Source organism: Syngnathus typhle, linkage group LG2 (assembly GCF_033458585.1).
Source record: "Syngnathus typhle isolate RoL2023-S1 ecotype Sweden linkage group LG2, RoL_Styp_1.0, whole genome shotgun sequence".
NCBI lineage: Eukaryota > Metazoa > Chordata > Actinopteri > Syngnathiformes > Syngnathidae > Syngnathus > Syngnathus typhle.
In genome coordinates, this window is record NC_083739.1 from 23,124,102 (window position 1) to 23,136,249 (window position 12,148).

At 38.3% G+C, this 12,148-nt stretch overlaps 2 protein-coding genes across 3 annotated transcripts; both read left to right on the forward strand.

Moving 5' to 3' along the window:
* Positions 1–469: 469 nt before the first annotated feature.
* etv7 (ETS variant transcription factor 7) lies at positions 470–4,812 on the forward strand. 2 transcript variants are annotated; one of them, XM_061272621.1, is made up of 8 exons: positions 472–632; positions 734–869; positions 1,249–1,413; positions 1,479–1,637; positions 2,318–2,425; positions 3,449–3,591; positions 3,668–3,768; positions 3,863–4,812. In XM_061272621.1, exons 1-8 carry the CDS (start codon positions 615–617, stop codon positions 4,050–4,052), a joined length of 1,020 nt encoding a protein of 339 aa, XP_061128605.1. In that variant the 5' UTR covers positions 472–614; the 3' UTR covers positions 4,053–4,812. The 2 variants fall into 2 exon arrangements, with proteins under 2 accessions (XP_061128604.1, XP_061128605.1); XM_061272620.1 differs by lacking the exon at positions 734–869 and having other exon boundaries at positions 470–632.
* Positions 4,813–5,541: 729 nt separating this feature from the next.
* LOC133150439 (patatin-like phospholipase domain-containing protein 2) lies at positions 5,542–9,927 on the forward strand. Its single transcript, XM_061272968.1, has 9 exons — positions 5,542–5,849; positions 5,945–6,177; positions 6,249–6,314; positions 6,387–6,596; positions 7,897–7,957; positions 8,048–8,305; positions 8,389–8,503; positions 8,695–8,817; positions 9,120–9,927. The coding sequence occupies exons 1-9, from the start codon at positions 5,642–5,644 to the stop codon at positions 9,283–9,285; spliced, it is 1,440 nt and encodes a 479-aa protein (XP_061128952.1). The 5' UTR covers positions 5,542–5,641; the 3' UTR covers positions 9,286–9,927.
* The last annotated feature ends 2,221 nt before the right edge of the window (positions 9,928–12,148 follow it).

Sequence of the window (12,148 nt, forward strand, 5' to 3'; positions counted from 1 at the left end):
AGTCAGAATTCTGAGAAAAAAAGTCAGAATCCTGTCACCCCTCGTTTTTTTTTTCTTCACTGGCCCTAATCCTCTTCCGTACAATTTGGAGTCAGATCAATAGCTAAAATCCGTATCCTAACAGTCTCTTTTTGATGATTGTATGAAGAGGACAAGCGCTGCTCTGTTTGTATTTCCCACAGAAACGTCATCAGCGGTACTTCTTCGATTTCCGATTAGGGGGAATGGTTGTCAGCTGGATGAACAGGAGCGCCTTCTTCTGGTCAAAGTCGTCTTCGCCGTCGTTTAAAAAAACAAAACAAAAAAACACTAATCTGCTCTAAACTGTGCATTCCAGCGTGGTGAAAGTTATTATTCACATAGATGGTGGGATAAAAGAAAGCATCCGTCATGTTTTCGCCCGTTGTCATATTGCAGGGACGCAATGAATTGTTTGGTCCAATCAGGATGTTTTGCGCACACGCCACAGGATGAGCTTGCTTTCGATTTTCATTTCCCGGAAGAGTTGAATACGAAAACACTAGAAACAAGTTGCGTTCGGTCTTCATCTGATTACTTGCTCACTTTAAGGCTAATATATTTTTATTATTATTTGGGGAGAGCCGCAAACGGATATGTCAATGTTAGTGAAGGTGAGTAAGGTCCTCTCAGGGGACACATATGGCAACGTGTTGATTTTGGGAGATTACCTGTGTCATTGTGTGTATTTATGGACATGCGAATTTTGTTTTAGGATGAGCGTCAAAAAAGACGTGCTCCTACTTTAATGCTTGAAACAAAAATCAGTGGGCATCACCTCCCACCAGACAAGATACCAAAAGTCAGCACTCCTTCACAAGATGACCTATGGCATCTTCCTGGACAGCTACGTTAGTTATTTTTACTTTACTTTACTTACATGCCTATTTCAGAATTGCGAGAACGTTTTCTGTCTCTTCCAACACCTCCTCTACATGGAAAAAAAAAAAACCATGCACAAATTACAAAAACAGACACTTGCATACATTATAATATCCTAAAACAAAACGAAGCTTTAGTAAAAAATATTCCCGAATAGATTTAGACTCAACTTTATTCATTCCTTGGGATTGTTCCCTGAGGAAACCCGGACAAATCAAATCATTACATAATGATTTTCTTATCTCTTTTGTTATGACAGCACAAAAGAAGACAAATGGTCAGTTTTTCATAGACAAGAAGTCAAGCACCTGTTTTGAATCGACTCTTTTGTACATTTTATGCTTCCAGGAATAAATCCATCTTTGTGGGATAGGGATGACGTTTCCCTCTGGCTTCACTGGGCTCACAAGGAGTACTCACTCCGGCGACCTGAGAAGGCTAACTTTGAGATGAATGGCCGGGCCCTGTGCCTGCTCACCAAGGAGGACTTCAGGCACCGCTGCCCTAGCTCAGGTATAGCTGTACCCAGGAACCCCAGACATGACTGACATCTCTTACATCATCTTGGTTGTCTGTAGGTGACGTTCTGTATGAGATCCTGCAGTGTGTGATAAAGCAACGGAGGACTGTTGGATGTCAACCCCCAAAGAGGTCTCACATCCAAAGCACAGACAGGCCTCAGATGCAAGTCCCAAAAATCGAAGAGTCCCTGTCTCTCTCCTCAGACAACACGGGAGGTCAGACATACATTTTATTTACCTCCACAATCACACATAGTATCAATACGGTCCAATCATGACAACAAAATGTCCCATTTGATAACTCGAAACGTTTGTTAAGTACTTCTTGAGCAAGCTGAAAAAAGAAATCGGTGTTTTAAAATGGTTTGTTGTGCACTTTTGCTAAAACCTTAAGTCATACCCTTAACACGTAAAACCCAAGCTTGTTATTGTAGCAAGGATTAGTGTCTTAAGGAATAAGGTTGCTGTTTGATCATTAACAAGTAAAACTGTCAGGATGGCAAACTGTCTAAACTGTTGTCTTTATAACTCACCATAAACCTGCGCGTTCGTACACACTCACGTGTTGACTTCTACACATTCACTTTCAATGATCTGTACAAAAAAATAAAAAAATAGAAAATGTGGTTTCCATTTTAGGTAGTTGAATTGGCCTATGGTTTTAAAACCATTATTGTTGCAACTTTACAAGACAGAATTGACTTCAGAGCTAATAGTGCTGCACCCTTTTTCACCCCCCCAAAAAACAAAATCTGCTCATCGTTATTCAACACATTTTTGTTTTCGGTTTTACTCTCCATCTGCTCACATTTCTCACTCACTCAACACTTTCACAGTTTCAATTTCAGCAGCGCTTGTGACATGTTTGTGACTTTTGCCCTGCTCTGTTTCTGTAGCTCCACAAAAACAAGATGAACCTGAAACACTCATGGAGGAACCTCTCGATTTGACCTGCCAAGAGAAACCTCAACAGCAAACACACACACCTAACGGCCGCTTGCCAGGTAAAGCTTAACTTCCTCATACGAAAACATGTTTTAAATTGGGTACTTTAGAGATTGTCATCATTTTATTCCACGAAGGCAAAATTATAGAGTCTCTTTGGAAAGGATGAAAGGACAGCATTGTACAGTACGTGGGGGATGGGTGGGTCGTCGTAAGACACCACCATGTTTGGTTTCGCTTGTTTTCAGTTTAGCTGTGGAGGAAAGATTTGTTTTCACTTGCGTATGTTTCGTTTTCAGAAAGCAGTCTTTGATGTATTGGATGCAATGAAAATGTTTACTCTTAGCTATGTGCATATATACAGGCCTGTTGAAATTTTAAAAATAGCATTCTAAATACAAAATTAGTAATTTTTTTTTTTAATTACAGTGGGTTTACATTCATAGGAAATGTTCGAGAGTAAAGTCGTGTTTAAAACCGCATAATATTACTGTTTATCATCTTAATATATATTTTAAAAAAAAAATGTTTTTTTTACACCATTATGTTCTATGCACTACTACTAGTCTAAACAGTCTTCAGATTAATATTGCTTTTGTGGAAAATAAATTAAACCACAAAATCCACCTTTTTTGTTCCGTCCTAGAAGTTTTGCCGCTTGGTTAAAAATGACAACACAGTTGCTCAGGTAACAGCCAACCACGTGTCAGCTTGCGAATGTCACATGATCAAACAGAAAACAGATGATAATCGTAATATGTACGTTGGTGTACCTTGGTCTCTAACCTGTTCCGCTGAAGTTCACTTGTAAGTCATACATACATACATACATACATACATACATACATACATACATACATACATACATACATACATACATACATACATACATACATACATACATACATACATACATACATACATACATACATACATACATACATACATACATACATACATACATACATACATACATACATACATACATACATACCCTGTCCAAACTGTTTTGCCTGCAGTGATATATATTTAATATTTAATTGACTTTTTTTTTTTTTTTTTTAATCCCTTTGTATGAACAGAATGCAGGTTTCTGTGGGATTACGTCTACAACCTGCTGTGTGATGACCAATATGAAGAATACATCCGATGGGAAGACCGTGGCAGCCAGGTGTTCAGGGTGGTGGATCCCAACGGCCTCGCACGTCTGTGGGGACATCACAAGGTTAGCACCAAGTTCTGTGCCAATCAAATATTGACACACTGCCGCCCGTACTAACGATGACACATGTCCTCTATAGAATCGGGACAATATGACCTATGAAAAAATGTCTCGTGCTTTAAGACACTATTACAAACTCAACATCATCAAAAAGGAGCAAGGACAAAAACTCCTCTTCAGGTCTCATTTTACTTCTATTTGTCACAATTTTTTGCCATCTTTCTTTTATTTGAGTCTCATTGTTCATTATAGTCTTATTTTTGTCGCTCATCAGGTTTCTGAAAACACCACAAGACATCAGCAAAGAGCTGGATGACCCTCTGGAGTCTCCAGCACACTCTCCCCTTCAGGACAAGAACGTTTCAGACAGTAGTCCTTTATCTGAACGGAACAAGGAACATTTTGAGGTTTCCCCTTATCGTATCTCTCCCGAATGCTCGCCATCTGCCCCACCGCTGAGATGAAACAAGTGTTGTGCAACAAGAATTATCTTGGTTCTAACTAAGATTGTCAATCATTGACTTGTTTACTTTATGCTTCCTCTTCTTTGACCTTTATTGTGAATCAATACTTTTATTTTAATCACACCAAACACTATTGAGAAAAATAACTATCTATTTTATTGAATGTCTTCAATTTTTAATTATATTGTACGAGAAGTATATTGAATGTTTGTTGTGTGATACATTTTATACACTACACAACTCCTGTTCATCAATAATACTCATTTTAATCACTACATGCAATCCCTGTTTTGTTTTAAATAATTATTATAATTTGAACAGCACCAACAGTGTATCTACATTATTTTGGTACATTTCTCAAGCCTATCACAATAGCTTATTCATTTTGTTATTAGATATATATTTTTTAGTCATGCTACTTGTTGCTATGTATCTACTTAGACGCACATTACAGCAAAAAACAAAACCCTGCGTTACTACTCTTATGATACTTGTTTTGGTTTAGATTTGCATTTCATGCAATTTCATGTGTTTTTGTGTGTTTCGTGTCTTGTCCTGTCTCGTCCAACCGGTTTTAACTCCCTCAGCCACTTAGGTCTTCTCCAGGTGTTCCTGATTGTCACGGTCAGTTTCCTTGTATTTAGTTGCCTGCCTCCTTTCACTCTCTGTTAAATTATTTGCCTCCTTTGTTGTCCTCTTATGGTGAGTTCTGTTTGTTGTTGTTGTTTCTTTGAATAAATATTTGGGGAGCTTTCGAGAATTTAGCTGTTTTTCTGATTACAAAGTGCCTTGCTCTAGTGATGTGTTGATACCTTAACGATTGTATTGACATTTGACACTGAACTGCGTTGGTCACTCAAGTGTGACCTCTGCTGTAGATCTATAACAATTGCAGGTAAACAAAAAGAAAAGAAAATTCTCTAAAAATGCTCTAAACTTAGCCTGTGAAGACTACTATATGGAGAAAAGTTGACAAATAAAATGAAAAGTAGAAAGTTAAAATATCTTATAACAAACTAGCATTTAAACAATGGCCAAAGAGGAAAATCATCAAAAGGTTTGGTATCAAAAGATCAGAATTTTTCCAGATTTGTGAAACGTTTTTAGAACGTTGCATTGGTGGATTTAAAGCAAAAATACAGGTGAAGCTATCATGAAAAAAAAAATTAGTTTGTGTATAAAGTGGTTGATTATTATTATTATATTTTTTCATTTGTGTATCACCTAGTGCAACTAGAACACAACAACAAGCCACATTGCCAAGGTGTCTTTTGCTCTGGCAAAGAAGTAAACATGTTTTGGTATATTTGTACTCCTTCCTTTGACTCAAATAGAAGCATTTCCTCTCACGTTATCACATGGAAAGTGGTTTTAAAAAAAATCAATCAAACTGGAGCAGACGGACAGTATGAGTGTTGTATGCTCTCATCACATGTGCTTGACTAACATGCTATGGCTAATTGAGACCTTTTTAAAAGGTTTCATTATAAAACCTTCTCTTACTTGTCACTGGATATCACCTCTGAGCGAATTCAGTTTTTTTGTGTGGGGGGCCACTGAAATTGAGTTCTTGTCCTGACAGCCTTACCATGGTTCTCGAGGAGTCCTGCGTTCATTTTGGGGAAGCTCCTTCATCCATTTCCTTCTCTGGATCAGGCTTTCTGGCCACCTACCAGATAGGGGTTGCCCAATGTTTTGTACATAACGCACCATGGCTTCTTCGCAAGGCACCGTTTATTCTCGGTGCATCTGCGGGGTCTTTGGTAGCTGCTGCTGTTGCTTGTGAAGTAAACCTGAGTAAGTATCTTTCTCACTTTTTAGCAATCTGCTATTTTTGTGTTTGGAAGTAATTACTGATTATCCCCCCCCCCCCCTCTTAATCTCATGCTCAGTTACCATGCAAAATGAGATGCTAAACTTCTCCAAAGCGATGAAGGCCTTTACATTTGGACCATTCAACCCCTCTGTGGAAATTCTCAACTGGATAAAGTTTGTTTTGAACAAATATCTTCCTTCTGATGCGCATCTCCTTGCAAACGGACGTCTCGCCGTGGTCGCGACCCGTCTGGATGATGGCAAACCCACGATTATAACAAAATACCGGTCCAAGGATGATGTCGTGCGGGTGAGGCAGATGAGTTGATTCATAGCAATTAGAGAATTTTTTATCTAAGCATTTTTTATTCAAAATTTCAGGCTCTACTTTGTAGCTGCTTTGTTCCAGGATATTGCGGTATGCTTCCGCCATCCCTCAACGGTGTGGTGAGTATTTTTCAGCAGTGAGGAAACACATGTGGCGTCTCCCTCTCTGATATCTGTCGTCCCATCTTGTAGCACTACATGGATGGCGGTTTCAGTCAGATGCAGCCAGTTCTGGAGCTACCCAGTCTCACTTTAACAGTGTCTCCTTTCTCCGGGGAGGCGGACATATGTCCACGAGACCAACCCAGCATGCTGGACATGGTGGTGACTGGGGTGACCTTGAAGGGCAATTTGGCCAATGGGTTCAGGTTCTGGAATGCGCTCTACCCAATAAAGCCAGAAGTGAGTTTTTTTAAAATATATTTTTTAAATTATTATTTTATTATTATTATCATAGTATATTATCATATATATATATATATATATATATATATATATATATATATATATATATATATATATATATATATATATATATATATATATATATATATATATATATATATATATATACCGTAATTTTCGGACTATAAGTCGCGTTTTTTTTTCATAGTTTGGGTGGGGGGCGACTTATACTCAGGATCGACTTGTGTTTTTTTCCACAAATTTTTACTTGATCATTAACACATCACTTACACACAAGTAAGTTGACCACTTCACATGTTATTTTTAGTATAGTTGATCACTTCACATGCTTTGATATCTTTATCTTGAAAATATTCAAAACATGAAAAATAGAGAGAAAAAATCAAATAAAGTAATTAACACTTTAAAGCGGCATATCCTCTGGACATGTCCTCTGCCACCAGGATGACATAAAGGATGAGAAATTTGATCGATGGAATTAATGATTTGGAGTGACACAAATGGTTTGATAATATTGTTGTTTATGTGATAGTTATTTAAAATATAGTTTATATATCGTTGTATGGGCCTGTGGAATCATTTGAACTGCGACTGCGGCGCGGCACACAGCATTGTTGACAAAGGACGATCGATAAAAGACGAGAAATTTGATCGATGGATTTAATGATTTGGAGTGACACAAATGGTTTGATAATATTGTTTATGTGATTGTTATTTAAAGTATAGTTTATATATCGTTGTATGGGCCTGTGGAATAATTTGAACTGCGGCGCTCGATGATTTTAATGAATTGAAGTGACACAGACGGTTTTATAAACGTGTTATTTATGTAATATTTCTTTTAAATAACTGAATGTTACGTCAGGCCCATTCTCAGCTCCTCGTTTGTGTTTGTTACGTTAGCATACCGTATCGTTTAGCCTGTTGTTGCTCGTTCATGTCTGTTCTCGGTGTTGGATTTTGTCGAATAAATCGCCCTCCAAAATGCGATTTATACTCCAGAGCGATTTATAGTCCGAAAATTACGGTGTGTGTGTGTGTGTGTGTGTATATGTATATGTATATATGTATATATATATATATATATATATATATATATATAATATATTTGTATTTTTTGCTGAATCATCAAGTTATCCATTTCAATGCCCTGAGCAGATTCCTTGCTGCCTGTGTATGACAATTTCTTTTACTTTGGACTTTATATTTCAACTCAGCCAGTAGCTCAGTTAACTGGCAATTCCTTTAATAATAGTGTGTTGTGTTCTTTATTCAGATTGTGGAGCAAGCTTACCACAATGGCTACAAAGACGCCTTTCATTTTCTTCTCAACAACGGTTGGTCAACTACACCTTGAAGGAAAGCACACACCAAACAAAGCTTTTATTTAATATAAATGTTATCCTTTTTTGTCCCCTTGTATGCAGAGCTTGTGCCAAACATGAAAATGATGACAATTCAAGAACTCAAGAGCACGCTCAACTGTCGCACTAAAATGCTGACATTCCAAGAGACCACTCCAGAGGAAGAAGAAGAGGAGGATGTTGATGAAATGAAAACAACAGTATTGTTTTTTCTTCAAGGCAACCAAAAGACGCAGACAAACACTTGGACTGAACTTCAGTCCACAATTGGCAAGCTGACAGTTGTGGATCTTCCTTTCACTTTTGAAACGGCAAAAAACAGTGTGCATTTCTCTTCTTTACTTAGCACTTTGCTAAAATCCATTTAAGAGCCCTTCAGTCAAATGTGAGTGTTTGCGTTCCAGTTCTGACCGGCAATGTGACGATGTATGGGAGCATGATGGGACCTTCTGGATTCTTGACCTACTTGGTGCTACCTATGATGCTGTTGTTCCAGACTCTGCTTGAGACCAAAGAAATGTAAGGATCTTGCGGTACTGCAATTTTGTGAACTTGAGTGTAATGCCTGAGGGCTGACGTGTGAATGCTATCTTAAAATGGCTCTTGAATCATGTGATATTTTAACTGCAAAATGTATCGGTAAGAGCTTTGTGCTTTGACGCCACTTGATACACTTGAATTATCCGCCCCGCCCATGCTGTCCCACACAGAGTCGAGTCAGTGTCCCGAGGGACTCCAGGGTTGATTTTTTGGACTTGGTGTAGCCTGAGACAGTTGGCAGTTTTCTTTTTTGGTATACTGCTCTCTACCTTCATGAAGAACGTAAAGAACAGGTTTGACATCTTTTTTGAATTATTACAAAGGACATTTAAGGTTTTTGCTTTTCAAGTGAGTGTGGACTTCCTTCCTTCCTTCCTTCCTTCCTTCCTTCCTTCCTTCCTTCCTTCCTTCCTTCCTTCCTTCCTTCCTTCCTTCCTTCCTTCCTTCCTTCCTTCCTTCCTTCCTTCCTTCCTTCCTTCCTTCCTTCCTTCCTTCCTTCCTTCCTTCCTTCCTTCCTTCCTTCCTTCCTTCCTTCCTTCCTTCCTTCATTCCTTCCTTCCTTCATTCCTTCCTTCTGCTATGCTTTACCATCTAGGCTGTTGCCCATCATGCTGAAGTTGCAGTTGTTGGAAGAAGCTCAAACTGGGGTTCCGCTGAAGCACACCTTCCCTCCAAGTCACAAAGAGTCATCTTGTCCTGCTCTCTCTGAAAATATCACGTTTGCGAGTTCGCGGCCCATACCTCCATTACGAGGCTTGTAAAATGGAGATTTAGTTTTTTTTTTTAACATAACCCAGCATGTTTGAAAATCTGTGCTTGACATGGAAAGAGTAATGACGCAGGCCGTTGTGTGCGAATTCTCAACCAGCAGCCTAGTGTTTGAGTTTACAGTTCAGTGAAGGAAGGCAGGCCTTATTTAAGCAAATTATGCAGAAAATCTTTGTCACTGTAGTCTCTGTAGTAGGAAGTCTCTTTTCTGCTCATCACCAGCTTTGCAACCTCTTAAATGCGCCTCATGCCTGTGTGTCTGTGTGTGTGTGTCTCAGTTTTGCCAAGCCATATGGAGATGTAAGACTGAATGCATTAAATTTGGAAAATTTGCACAACAAACGTGCTGCCACTAAATAAAAATAAATCAATGCTGACCTCACAAGCTAAAGCATCAGAAATGGAAAATTCCTTTCAGAAATCTATTCTTAAGATTCTTGTCATTAAATTGAACTTGAGTATGTTATGGCTTATTTGGCACAAAAAACATTTGCTTCCTGGTTTTACAATTAGGAGAACTGTGTCTAGAAAATGAACTATTTGTGCATCTTGTCATCCCATGAGCTGTTGTTTCTTTTAGCTTCTGACACTTATTAGTCACCAATAAAGCTATGGCTACTAGCCCCACGCTCAAATGCCTCCATCTCGTCTTTGCTTGTTTTCTTGCATGTTTTTCTAGAATGATTTCCTGTATAAAATTATTTTTGATGAAGTTTCATGAGATAACCACTGAGTGGAGTGTTGAGCACAAAGGAAGCACCCACTTTAAAAGTCTATGAAATACATGTGTATTAAAAAAATATTTGATTATAATGTATATACTTTTTTCAAAACCTTGAAGCATACATTCAAAAAATTAAATTTTGTTTTTTTATTTGTTTTTATACCCCCATTGTTTTTTGCAAACATCATAACCCGACTGTGTGGTCGTTGACCTGCGGATGTTCTGTAAGGATTTCCTGTCCAACTGGTCACCTTTTAAGCCCTGTCTGAATGGATGAATGACTGTGTTGGCATTGGTCGGCAACCAACTGTTTGAGATCTGGTCTCATGTCACACAGATGGTCTATTACCTGCTGCTGGATCCTCTTATATAATGTGTGGGCGGATCATACGGATAACACACACATCTGGTGGTCTTCTATGCAAGCCATTGATCCAGCCATTCAGCCGGAAAGCAGCTGCTTTTGGGAAAACAGAGGAGAGCGACCGAGAGAGAGCGAAAGAGAGAGAGAGTGAGAGAGTTGAGTTGAGTTGTAAGTTGAGTGTATTTTTATTGCTCAATCTATGCACACGTAATGTGAATGGACAACAGATTTTAAAAAACACAGTCATATCCATATCCACATAATGTGACTGGAAAAAATGATAAAAGAAATAAATAACGTGGCACTAAATTCATTCATAATCATCCTTCAGGGACACAGCCACTAGAGTATGCTATTAAAAAACAACAACTACCCCATAAATAATATAAGGAAGTCTGGGCTTCCTTGCTCAAGCTGCTGCCCTTGTGACCAGAGGCTAGATCAACCCATGATAATGGATGGATTGTGTGATTTTACAATATGGCCACCTCAGTACGGCAACACACACCATTAGTGACATGCTGGAGCAGAAACATGTTTATGATATCAATCAATCAATCAATCAATCAATCAATCAATCAATCAATCAATCAATCAATCAATCAATCAATCAATCTTTTATTTGCTAAGTTTGAGCATGCCAAACAAGGAATTTGACTCCGGTAGATCTCGGCCTCTGTATATTGAATTAATCAATCAATATTGTGATAATACTGAATTAAGATGAATGTACTATGCTACTTTGTCGGCCCAAAAGACACCTTAAAATCAGATGGGTTTTTTTCTTGCTCTTCACCCAAAGCTACATTTCTGTTCTCATACATGCAAGCTTGTGTTTGTGTAAACTTTATCCTCTGATTCCACTTGAGAAGCATTAACGCCATGTTATGTGCCTGATGTTGTGTAAAGCCATTAGCTCACTTCATGTATGGGAGGAGATGTGCAACATTATACATCCAAGTGCTTCTTTGCATGTGAGGATTTGTGTGGCTAGCTTGGTGAGCATCAACAAGTTTTAACCTGATGGAAAATTTGGCAACAGTCTCTCTTTTGGCTGAATTGTTTGATCAAATCAAAGTTTACGTTTGATTTCGGTTTCATTTATGAAGTAAGTGATCTTGGACTGCAGAAAGTGAATTAATACTAAAAAAAAAAAAAAAGGAAAATGTAGACAAAACTGTGCCGCTTTAGGAGTCTGAGAATTTATGTGACCTGCCCTGACTGTTTATCTATCTTGAAGTTGGGTAATCTGTGAGGTCCGATGGGGATAATTCTCATTAATCCTGTTCACGCAATCACCAGAGTGAAACAGATGTCAGATTTTACTTGGGCACCATTAACATTTTCATGATTAAGTGTTGTTTTTTTGTTTTAATTTTTTGGGATGTGTATGGATCTTTTAGATTTGATTCAGGATGCTGTGAGGCTGAAAAATAAAAGTAGTAAGTTGACATTCCCCCTTCTGGTCCCCCTTGACATCATCATCTTCATCATCATCAATCCAAAATCGTAATAAAAAATAAAAAATTAGGTGATACCAATAGTAAATCATCATGGCAGATGTCCTCCTCACGTGGCAACTTTTTCCAGGTATGCGTCCACGGTCTTTTGTTGTTTTCTCGTTAGTAGCATATCATTCCTGGAGTGCTGGGCCGTCAGGGCCTGCAAGGCCTTCTCTGCTGGCCTAAAAATATCTAAACCACAGACTGATGTTAATTATATTTTGTCCATGAATTTTCTTTTCCTTTCGGCTTTTCCCCTCAGGGGT

Excerpts from the sequence above, each read along its gene's own strand:
- etv7 (XM_061272621.1), top strand. Across the intron at positions 870-1,248 it reads GCATCTTCCTGGACAGCTAC|GAATAAATCCATCTTTGTGG; the intron begins GTTAGTTATTTT and ends TTATGCTTCCAG. Across the intron at positions 1,638-2,317 it reads CTCCTCAGACAACACGGGAG|CTCCACAAAAACAAGATGAA; the intron begins GTCAGACATACA and ends CTGTTTCTGTAG.
- LOC133150439 (XM_061272968.1), top strand. The coding sequence starts at position 5,642 with ATGGTTCTCGAGGAGTCCTGCGTTCATTTTGGGGAAGCTCCTTCATCC. Across the intron at positions 6,315-6,386 it reads CGCCATCCCTCAACGGTGTG|CACTACATGGATGGCGGTTT; the intron begins GTGAGTATTTTT and ends CCCATCTTGTAG. Across the intron at positions 6,597-7,896 it reads TCTACCCAATAAAGCCAGAA|ATTGTGGAGCAAGCTTACCA; the intron begins GTGAGTTTTTTT and ends TTCTTTATTCAG.